This window comes from Stegodyphus dumicola, chromosome 2 (assembly GCF_044657685.1).
Source record: "Stegodyphus dumicola isolate Sdum_Otavi_A_Nest chromosome 2, ASM4465768v1".
Lineage (NCBI taxonomy): Eukaryota > Metazoa > Arthropoda > Arachnida > Araneae > Eresidae > Stegodyphus > Stegodyphus dumicola.
In genome coordinates, this window is record NC_140769.1 from 198,265,548 (window position 1) to 198,278,049 (window position 12,502).

General features: G+C 36.0%; 1 protein-coding gene across 2 annotated transcripts in view; it reads right to left on the reverse strand.

The window, feature by feature from the left end:
• LOC118186006 (uncharacterized) overlaps positions 1–12,502 on the reverse strand; it is a 56,350-nt gene that overhangs the window by 20,387 nt on the left and 23,461 nt on the right. The window contains exons 3-4 of one of the 2 annotated variants that reach the window (XM_035355982.2): positions 10,863–11,111; positions 1,056–1,259 (exon numbers count right to left, since the gene is read on the reverse strand). In XM_035355982.2, the coding sequence (XP_035211873.2) occupies positions 1,056–1,259; positions 10,863–11,111 (453 nt within the window). The remainder of the gene's footprint in view (positions 1–1,055; positions 1,260–10,862; positions 11,112–12,502) is intronic. The other variant, XM_085811619.1, reaches the window with a different exon arrangement.

The window sequence follows — 12,502 nt, forward strand, 5'->3', positions numbered from 1 at the left end:
AACAGCCCAAAACGAGGATGGGAAGACACTACTGCGTGTATCTGTGGAGTTATAATGAATTTTACCATTTCGGTTACATTTCAGACTTCACGGCAATTCTTCCTTCCTTCCTTCCTTCCTTCCTTTCTGCCACGATAACTGAAACTACGGATACTAAATCAACAGATGCGGGACGCGACTGTACATAAATTTCCTATTAATGCGGTAAGAACAGCTTTGTTCGACTCATACCACGATATATGAACGCTGTGTCGGCACACATTCGAACTATCTATGATCGAACTGCTGCCACTACTGTTTAATATTGAGCTGTTTCTCAAATTATTAGATATCAATAATTATTTAAAACTAATAGTATAGAACGAAAACATACCTGTGACTATTATAATGAATTTATTTCACAAATACAGTTATAATATAAAAGTTTAACTCTACGAATTTATAAGTTAGATGCAAAGGAAGATGATTATTTATGGATCAGAATAGCAGTGATAGTGAAGATGAAACAGAATATGATGATGTCCTTGAAGATACAACGAAAGACGAATATGGCGAGCTTTTCATGTTATCCGATAATCAAAATGTTTAAGATCATAAGGTATGTCATTTCTTTTAAATAAACAGCATTTAGGTGCATGCAGAAATCTAATTTTTGTGAGCTCATCTTTTCCATATTTATATAAATCTATCATTTTTATATCAGGGGTATAATGCGCACTCGTAATGCGCACTTTCGATCTTATTATGCATTAGAAGTGAGCGTTATAGGCCAGGCTATACAGAATTATGAAACAGGACAAAGTATGAAAATCAGATTTCAGAATTTTTCAAAATTGATTTATTTTTAGTTTGAAAATACCGTAACATAAATATTTGCGTCATTCAATTTTTTTTTTATTTCGAAGCACGTGTCTACGACGAACGATTGTAAACATAAAAGGCACGTAAAGAATTTTATGAACACCGTGTATGTACGTACAAAGAAAGCGAATTGTGCAAAAGAGCAATGAAATATTGAATGGAAAAAAATAAGTGTATATTTAAGCTTTGCTTACCATCTCTGTCTAACCTTTTCCCACAACGAACTTTGCTTTTTTTCTTGCATCTTTTTTCTTTTGCGTCATACAAGTCCGACCCCGGACACTCGAAGAGAGCTGGGATGTTATAAACACACACGTAATATTTAGAACAATCCACTGGATGAGGAAAAGTACCCCAGATGTACGGGCATTTGAAATCTTTGACGCTTTCATCTTTATCTGAAAAATATGTCGTAATGTAACTTCCCTGGCTCTCTATTCTAATTAAAAATTTCAATAAATAAATATCTATTCAAGTTCAAAACTTGTATTCAAAATTAGAGCTGCAATGTAACGTTAATCAAATGTAATTACACGTTATAATAGTGGTCCTATATCTGCGGTTAATACGTTCATAATTAATGCATGTAATGGCGAACGTTATATATAACAGAACTGTATAATACACATACCTTTAGTTGCTAAGTTTAATTGATAATTATTGCAGCTATGCAATAAGACAAAGTAATAGCAAAACATTCTCTGCATTATAGACTCTGTTATTAAATAAAGGAAAGTAAAATACATTCTACTTTGGATTACATTCTCAATCGTACCTAAGAAGGGTAAAGGTTTCGGATATTTTAACTTAATCCATAAATGAAAACCGAGAACTTAAGATGTATACTCCTTGTACTGCTCAGCATAGTATATTGTTACAGATACTGTAGAAATTTTCTTAGTACCAATAGTCCACTATAGTTACTATAAGCCTATATAGTCTGCAAACAGGCACTTCAAGGTCGTAGCAATCCTCCTCTCATTAACGTGATCATCAATCACTGCACAGAGGAAATTGAAGGATTTTAGCAAATTACAGGATTCAACCTTTTTTCCACAGCAGTCGTTACCATGGTTATGAGGCTTTGGAAAAGATCGAAGAAATAGCATTTCTTGCAACATTTCTACTTCATTACTTACAGGGAGAACTTTTAAGAACAGGGCCGTACTGCGATAATATGTTATTAATAGGAATAGGAAGAATGCTACATGCAGGAGTGGAAACAAATTTAAATACAGAACTATTTGTACAAAAATAAATATAAATCATATACTCAGTGCGTATTGCTAAACGAGACTACAAACCAACATATTTATAATCGTCAGGTTGGGCTGAAAGCTCTGAGTTTGAGAAGTTAAAAGTTTGTCATAATCCGAGACTACAATAAGGTTCCACAATGATTATTTCCACTCCTCTTATCTATTTAAAACAGCCCAAAACGAGGATGGGAAGACACTACTGCGTGTATCTGTGGAGTTATAATGAATTTTACCATTTCGGTTACATTTCAGACTTCACGGCAATTCTTCCTTCCTTCCTTCCTTCCTTCCTTTCTGCCACGATAACTGAAACTACGGATACTAAATCAACAGATGCGGGACGCGACTGTACATGAATTTCCTATTAATGCGGTAAGAACAGCTTTGTTCGACTCATACCACGATATATGAACGCTGTGTCGGCACACATTCGAACTATCTATGATCGAACTGCTGCCACTACTGTTTAATATTGAGCTGTTTCTCAAATTATTAGATATCAATAATTATTTAAAACTAATAGTATAGAACGAAAACATACCTGTGACTATTATAATGAATTTATTTCACAAATACAGTTATAATATAAAAGTTTAACTCTACGAATTTATATGAACAGGCACAGATGTTCGATGTGAACGTCCTTTGTGAAACTGTGAAGCAGCACACGTTTCCATGGTAGTTTAATTCCTGAGTTCTTGCCACACTGGTGTACAGATCGACCCTATTCTAACTGTTAGCTGGGTCTTAGAAGTCTTAGTCTTAGAAGGGTTAAAATAACTTTTTTATTCAGCTGTGTAAAGTTTAACTCTCTTGGGTAACATCTAAAGTTAAACTCTATTTAGACGATAAGCGATTTATTGCTAAGTTCTAAGAACAACATAAACTTAGGAGAGTTATAAAAGACTCTTTATTCAAAACTGAATTAGATGAACAGAAGGTACTCCTGGTGCTTATAGCTCCAGTAGCATTTATGGCCAGAAACTCAAAGTAAACTGTGAACTTTAGTAAGTGAACTTCAAACTTGAATTTCAAAAGATTAATATCCAAAGGCAATTTACGCGAAGTTGGTTCAGAACTTACCCGGCATAAATTTCAACTATCGGCAAATATAATGCAAGGCCCAAAACAGGAATTCTTACCTAAAGTAGCAAACCTAGTAACGTGCCCACGAGGGAAAAACAAGCTCTATCTTAACAGTCTTAACAGTCTCAAAACCTCACTTAAATACACGCGAAGTAATTTTGATTCTGGCGGCAAAATGGAAACAGAGAAGTGACAGTACAAATTCAAACCCCCCCCCCAAAAAAAAAATATGAAAGGTTTCAGATTTTAAATGAAGTCCAAAGGGGCATTTTTTTAACATTTTGTGTGTTACCTTTATTTATTAAATATCATGTTTGCATTTTAACCGTAAAATTCAGTTCAATAGCCATGTCGAAAAATAATTTTAAAATGAGCCTATCTTTAGAATTTCGGATACACAGTTCCGCGCGCTGGAGATAAAAAGGTTTTTTCCCCCCCGTAGAGTGTTGCCATTGCTCGCTTTTAAATCGTTGAGTTTGTTACCAAAAAATTCTTTAAAGTTTTACAAAATATAAAATCTATAATAAAACAAATTCCAAATTTTAAATTTGGTCTTCCACATGCCCATATTCGTAGGAGGATTGCGTCATTCAAAATTCGATGGCTCCATGTACCGTTGTTTTATCACAATGCGAGAAATATGCATACATTTATGCAGATTTTTCATTATTTAATTTCTTCAAATATAATGCAGGACTCTAACATTTGGTGGCAACAGTTTGAAAATTGAAACGGACATTTTTAGTAATTCAACGTAAAATCGCAAAACGAAAACAACCTCGATAACAGGATGACTAATAGTCCTTCAGGGACAAAGCCCCTTTGGACTAATAACAGGTTACTCAAATTAAAGGAATCTCACAAATCTTTAAATTAACAGGAGGAACTATTTGTGCTAAAACGGATTCTCTTCTATTTTTGAATATTTAAAATACTATAAGATGAAGTTAAATTCAACTTAGGTAACGTAGTTTGAGCTTATAGACATAAAATAGACTAACTTTCTGATTCCAGTTACTAGTGGTGCGTATTGAAACCTCGGTAACAGGATGACTAAAGCCGAAATAAAATTTAGCAGAGATGGCGACAGTAGGTAACTGCAAGGCGAGGTTGCCAACAATTGATTTATATTCTGGCAATCAACAACTGATTTATATTCTGACAATTAGCTACTGATTTATATTCTCAACAACTGATTTATATTCTGGCAAGGACTACGAAAGAAAAATTAAAGTAAGTAAAGGTTTAAATCCTAATACCTGGTTAATTAACATTAAATCCTTCATTCAGTTCTTTGTTTCAATAACATTGCTGCATCAAGCAATAAGGAATCCACTAGACAAAAACTTCTCTCTCCTGGTAGGCTTCTGATTCTTTCTGTCAAAATACAGCATACTGATGCTGCTAGTTAGTTTGTGACATTTTCCGCTGTGTTGCTTGACAGATTTCTTTCTTCCTAGCTCAACAACTCAACACAAATATTGCACTAAATTAGAGCTGGAGATTGGTATTTTGTCATCTTGTACTTCTAAAATTTTTCGCCCCTTTAATTTGCTACTCAGTGCAACTGCCAGCTGGGCTCTGGTGCCAGCGTCCCTCTCCTTTAATCTGTTGGTATTTTTGGTCTTCCTAATCTTCAATCATTATATTTGTCTGGCATGTCTTTCACGAAAGCTTAGTAATCCAGCGATTATTATAATTAAGTAATACTACATTGCACTACCTAATCATTAAAAATTTCAAGCAATGTAATATGAAATACTTTTGGAGTTTAACCCCGTACATTTTCGGATTAGAGGTTTGACGTTTCATTTCCTAAAGTACCCCCTTCGTTTGCAGGCTCCATTTCAAACATTTAAACTCCATTTCAGATTTATTTTCTGTATGCAAGTTGTGTAACCATGAGGCTGATGTTATTTAAAAAAAGAAAGAAAGAAAGAAAGAAAGTCTCCCCCCCCCCGTGTGTGAGAGAGAGAGAGAGAAAGTGTATGTATTTGAATTATTTTTAAGACAAGCAAGTAAGTCATTTAACTGCCTGTACAAGCCCAGCCAGTTAACGGTTAGAATAGGGACGAACTAACCTACCGCGGAAACGTCTGCTGTTTCACTAAGTGTGTTCACATCGAACATTTTTGCATGTCCACAGAAATTTGGAGAGTTAAACTTTCATATTATATTTGTATTTGTGAAATATATACATTATAATAGTCACGGGTATTTTTTCTTTCTGTACTATTCGTTTTAAAAAACCTTATTGATACCTAATAATTTGAGAAACAGCTCGGTATTAAACACCCATGGCAGGAGTTCGATTATACATACCTGGAATATGTGACGACGCAGCGTTCATATATCGTAGAATCAGTTGCTAGATTTGTTAGTAATAGATTTATAGAGTCATTAGGTTATTTTGAAGCAGGAGCCATGAAAAATGAGCAATGCCCTCTCCAGAGATCGAACCTGAACCTCTCGAAAACGCGCCGAGTGTGCTACCGATATATCACGATGGCATGCTGGAAAGAGGGAGAAAACACCTTATAGATTATCTATGTCTAGAATTATTATCACGATTCGAGATATAATTTTGAGAATTTTCAATGATGTGCAGTGTATTGGCTATTGAAAATTTTGGCAGATTTCGCTAAGTGGCATACTGAAATAGTGTGGCATTCCGAGCCGTCATTGACAAGACAGTCGTGTTTGTTATTTAATGAATTATTCTATACTGGACATCAGGAAAACTGGTTATTCCAAAGTTTTGAGTTAAAATATTTAACGATTTCTTAGGATTCAAAGATTCAAATGACAAGAAAAGCTCTAAGTTTCGAAGTTTGGAATTTAAAATCTTTCTGAAAATCCCCGAGGTCTGAGGTTCGCATGTAATGAATGAATTGAATAAAGTTAGATTTTATATCAATATGTTCGTCCTTATGTTAATTATGTGCAAAAACAAAATTATTATCTTTTATGCAAAAGCCTAAAGCAGCTAATAGCATTTTTTAAAATGTCTTTCTCGAAAAAGAGTTTCTCTTAAATAATCGCTGTCCTGCATTACTTATTTTGTACTTTCTAAAAAACTGTGTCTGAGTTAAAGAAAAAAAAGGTTCGATCTTTTTTTTTTTTTTTTTATTTATGATTTATTCTGCATTCAAATGAAAAACTATTTACATAGTTGTAATCATAAAGGCAAATACATATTCTTCCGAATCAGTTTACTTCTCTGAAACCAAACAATAATTAAAATTTAAGGGGAATAAAGGAAACAAGAAAATGTTTGGTTTTTTCCCTACCCGAAAGAATCTTGAATGCCTAGTACTATAGTTTGAAATTTTTATATTTCGTTAACACATAGTCTTCTGAACACAGGTTTACTTCTGAACACATATAATATTTTTTATATGCAACCATGTAAATTACATATAAAATACGAAATCTTCATTAATTTATTTCAAAAGTTTGCTTGTATTCAAATTATGTATCATTATTATTGAAATACACTGGTGTGCAAAAATTAAGGACGAAGTCGAAAAATTAGCATATCAGCTGAACGAAGAGGCAGAGCGGACAGAAAGACCAATCAGGAGATTAAATAAGGTGATGTACGGTAGCACATGCCCAGATATGCAGGTAGACGTAATGGGGGAGTGTCTGAGTAGTATAAAGCATGTTGTCGGTGTAAGATCAGTATTTCTGGCAAAGAGATTGCACGCCGTATAGCAGTTAAAATCACACCGAGTTGCTGCCTCAGCGAGAAATGGCGAATAATCAATCTGTTAGACGACATCTGGATGCTTTTATCCGAGGTCGAATCACTGGGAAGTTGGAGGAAGGCCGCAGTGTGACAAGTGTGGCTGCAGAGTTCGGAATTGCTCACAGCATCGTTTCACGACTTTGGAGACAATTTCAAACCACAGGAACAGCTATCCGAGGGTTTAGTAGTGGTCGTCCACGAGGAACCACACCCTCAGATGACCGGTATATTGCCTTACAGGCCAGAAGAAACAGGCGGCAGACAGCGAGAGAAATCGCTAGACACACGAAACAGGTGACTGGACGACCGATATCGCGTTTTACCGTGGCCAGAAGACTGCACGGTGGTGGTCTGTTTGCACGACGCCCTGTACGGTGTGTACCTCTAACGCCTGCCCATCGGAGAAGGCGTTCTCTGTGGTGCCGGGAACACCGGAATTGGAGAGACAATGAATGGGGACGAGTACTCTTTACAGATGAGAGCAGATTCAGTCTGAGTAGCGATTCTCATCGCATACTCATCTGGAGAGAGCGGGGAAGCCGCAATCCTCCCTCGAACATCATTGAAAGGGACAGGTATGGAGGTGGCGGTGTTCTCGTTTGGGGAGGCATCATGCTTGGTAGTCGTACAGACCTTCACATCTTCACATCTTCGACGCAGGTTCAGTCAACGGGACCCGTTATTGTAACGAGATGCGTTACAATAACGGGTTATAATCATCGGGTCTTCCATACGTGCGTCTTTTTAGAGGCGCTATGAGTCCGCAGTTCCTTTTCATGGACGACAATGCACCATGTCATCGCACAGTAGCTGCCGAACAGCTCTTAGAGAGTAAGGATACTGAACGTATGGATTGGCCCGCACGATCTCCGGATCTCAACCACGTCGAGCATGTATGGGATTTTCTAGACAGACGCTTGGCAGCTCGTACCTTACCACCAGTAACGATTCCGGAGCTTCGATTAGCGCTGCAAGACGAATGGGCAGCAATGCCTCAACAACTCATTGACACCCTCATTCTCAGCATGGGCAGACGCTGTGAAACCTGCCTAGCAGTCAGGGGAGATCATATTCTCTATTAAAGACCGGAAGTTTCTTGCTGGACACCCATCACAGGGATGTTTCGGCCTTCAGTCGCATTGCATCCATGCTACTTTTTCAATAATTTTAAAATAATAAATATAAAATTTCTTTTTATCCCTATTTTTATCTCTTACGGTATTAAATGTGTTGATTTGGAAAGCTTTTGTACAAAGTTATATTGAAAAAACCGTCTCGTCCTTAATTTTTGCACACCAGTGTAATATCAGTATGGATTTGCGGCTCTCAAACGTTCATGAACTTTAACATGCGGCTCTTATCTTCGTAAAGTTTAGCCAACCCTGGTATATAACTAAGGTTCGACGCCCTGATTGAGGTCACGAGGAGGCATGATTTTTTTGCATTTTTATACTGCCTTACACTTCGAATGCTACTAAAATGACTTGGATTGGATAACTGTTGCTGAATGCAACGTTGCCGTTTCCTGAAATAAAGCCCGAAGGCCCATGACTTAACAGGTTCTGGGCATGGGAGATCTCAGAAGAGAAATCGGAGGCGAGGAAAAAGAAAAGGAGAATGACCAAAAAGGTCCAAAAGCCAAAAAGAGAACTGGAAAAGTGACCTCAAAGCATGACGAGAGTCGGAAAGAATAATTGTAAAGTTATCCAAAAAACAAAGTTGAGGATACAAAATTCAAAGTACAAGGTACAGTCAAGATACAATATACAGAATACAACCTGAAAGAATATATATAAATATAAGAGCCACTGAAATGAATTGATGGTCGCGAGTTTTAAACACACATATTTTAAAGATTAGCAAATCAATGTCACTGGCGCCATCTATTGACAAAAGGCTCAACAAAAAGGCGACCAGAAAATTTCTTAAGGAGATACAGCTCGAAACGCCACTGGCGCCATCTACTGGCATTCCTTGACATGAAATTTTAGTACAGGTCATAATAGTCAATGATAAGTCAGATACAGTACGCAAGTTTAATGCGAATAGCAATAGCGCTTTTATTTGTGGATCTACAAATTTGCTTTTTTAATAAAGATTATTTTCTATTTTAAGTAATTTTTCACTTCGTTATCTTCCGGATGATTTTAACCAAAGCCGGAAATGGGCAATACCACTTTCAAGAAAAATAAAAATTTTATATTTAAAATTCCTCTGATTTAGATAAATGGTTAAACATCATTAAGTGTAAAGGGGAACAATAACCTATGTTTCATTATAAAAGACATCAAATAATTCTGTTGAAGCACTTTAATAAAACTTGTATCTTATTTTAGTTATTTTTCCTTCAGTTTATTTGAATGTTTTAATTACTTAAAAGGTTCGGCAAGGTGAAATAATACTACCAATTTATTATCTTTTCCCACATTAATATTTTTGTTATAAAAACTGTAATATTTTCTATTTATTATGATATATTATTTATGCCTTTATACTACTACTACAGAAAAATTACTTTCGTTTTTAACAGTTTATCAAACAGAAATTCTTAATCACAGATCATCATTCGTGTAAAAGGCATGAGGCCTATTGAGGCCTTTACCAAAGTCTATCAGTTACCTTTTTACCTTTTTATTTTACCCAAAGAATGTCCATTATTATATGCTTATATAACGAATATCCATTATTATATTCTTATTTTATTTCAAAAAATGCATTACATACAGCAATTAATGCAGAATACATGAAAATAAAAAAATTTAATTTGTGCCTATTATACTAACGTAGCCTGAAAATGAAAAGGCAAAAAAAAAAAAAAGTCGTTTCACTTAGCTTAACTAATTATGGTTTCTTTTATTGCTTGTGACCAGATTATGTTTTATTGTCGGCATGTAATGGCGTATGTAATAAATTAAGTAAACTGTCGGTAAGCACTTTACCTAGTTTAGAGATGATTGCACTTATTTTGCATTTTCGCCTAGGCCGTATGCGCGAAGTTTATCAGCTTTTGAAACTCAGCGAAACTTTTTTTTTTTTTTTTTACCATGATCTGAACTATAGTTCTGAAACTGTTAAGAGAATGATATTTTTATATGTAGATAAAATACAACAATTCTCCCATTTAAAAGAAGCCCTAGTATAGGAAAAAAAAAAGAAAAAAAAAATCTTTTTTTTTTTTTTTTTCAAACAGTTGAAGCAAACAACGGAATCAGCACATATTTACCTGTGAGTATCAAATTAAACTTTGCCTATTTTAACTTTTTTATCACATATTACAGGTGTGCTATGTGACATCCATTTGCCATGCGTCCGTTCTGTATTCCAAAGGAGTAAACAATAATATAATATGTTCCACACTTGATCACTAAATTCACTTTTTTTAATGTATTTTAAAGATAAAGTTTTTATGCCGCTTTGCGTGAGACTCAAAACCTACATTATGCATGACGTCGCTTTACTTTTGACTACGAGATGGCGCCACAACACAAGGTAAATAAAATACATGTTGGTAGGTTACGCCCAAAGAATCTCTAAGGAAATTAGAACTGATTAGATCTTTTTAGATATTCTTTGGTTGCGCCGCAGAGACGAAATAATGTGAAGTACGTACCATTCAGCGAGAGTGACCTATACAAAGTAGTTTGCTCAGGTAAATTAAGTAGTATTGTGTACTTCATTCTTGCATCTATTTAAGTGTGCATCATTAACTGCAACAATCGGGTAATGTCGCTTAAGAATCTGACATAAACAACTTATGTATGACAGAATATGGGGAGTCAAAATTAATTTGATGTCTCACAATTAAATATATGCTTATTCAATCATTTTCAAAACAGAAATTATTCATTTGGATTTATCCTGAGTATATAATTTGTTAACTAGTACAAAAGTTTTGAGAATACTACCTTTATATTCCTCAGTCGTCGTAAAATCTTTTTTTCCTTCTCTATGACAGTGTACTTTTTTCCTGTCCTTACACTGCTTCTTATCCTCATCGTACAACTTCCCTCGCTTGCACTTCATCATAACTGGCCAACCGTTCCGGCATTCATAGTAAAAAGAGCAGTCATCCGGATGGGGATAACGACCATAAATTGACGGACATTTAAAATCCCAATGGTCTTGTTTTTTGTATAGAGACACTGAATAGGAACCTGTAAAAACAAAAGACTCTTACAGTCATGTCCAAAGTTATCTTTACATGCATGAAATCTTTACATGTAGAAGCTTTGAGCTATATCTTTTACGAATTGGTTTGGAATGATACGTAAGATCATAAAACTGTATCATATGCTGAAATAATAAAAATAATAATAATATGTTACAAGTAGAGTTTAGAGAAAAAAAAAGGCTCAGAAAAAATTAAGACTTTTGAACTTCATATGAAATGTGATCTTCTCTGACTTGTACATATATATCACAGTGTATTTTCATGACAGAAATAATAATTATAACACAGTTTGGGGAAATAAGTTTCAGTACTTCAGCAACGCGGTCTTAAGGGCATTTATATCTCTAAGAGGAGTACGTCTCCGTGCAGCTGATTTTCCAAGGTTGTCCCACAAGGTTTTCAAGGTATTCCCACAGAACACCAGTGACGAATCCCTGTGATAAATTTGCCGCACAGTGAGTTGCGTCCGTACTCCGGAAACTGTCCAGGAGGGCGCAGCTCCTGCGGTCCCCCTTGGGCTTCTACGAAATATGGCACCAAAGAACGCTACAACGAGTATTAAACGAAGGCACCTGTGCCTTCGGGCACCATTGAACCACGTAAGATTCAAAAAGAGAAGGGAGCAACGAAGATTCGGAGAGGTGGTCCATACTAATGACAATCCCTCTCAGGAGACTGAATGGGACCAAACCCCAAAGACAGCCACAAAATCATACGATATAACTACCCCAAAGCCAAGTGGCACACAAGACAGTACCAGTACGGTCCCTGCCAAGCCTGAACCATCACCCGAATAACGGAGGTTCTAAGCTTGTGAAGACTGAATTTATACCCTCGTGGTTGAGACTGCCTAAGTACAGATCCTAGCCAGTACTTCCCAGAAATTCTCCCGAGTCAACCCCTGGGAGGGGGACGTATTCCCACAAGTGTAACCAAATGGATTTCCAAGTTAGTCCCATAATTTCTCTATCGACTTAAGTCCAGAAGATTTTGCTGGCCACGGTATTCGCTTTTCATTTTCAAGGAATTAATCAACAGGTTTGCTCGATGTGGACGAACATTACGATCCATATATAAAATGTCAGATCCATGTGCCTCTGAGAAGTTTTACTTAAGATTCTAAGACAGTGTCCTGATATCTCTGGCCGGTCACAAATCCACTGTTGATAGCCTCATATTAAGAGCAGAAATTTTATCGATCATTATTTCTTTCCTTATCATCACACCCGCATTATGGAAATGGTCACGTTCCATAACGTTTGAAGGAAAATTTCGTGTTCCTGGTCTCCTCCAGATATACACACGTTTAAAATCAGATGCTAAGTTAAACCTCAACTCATCAGTAAAAGCGGTGAAGTTTTCACTCGAGTTCTG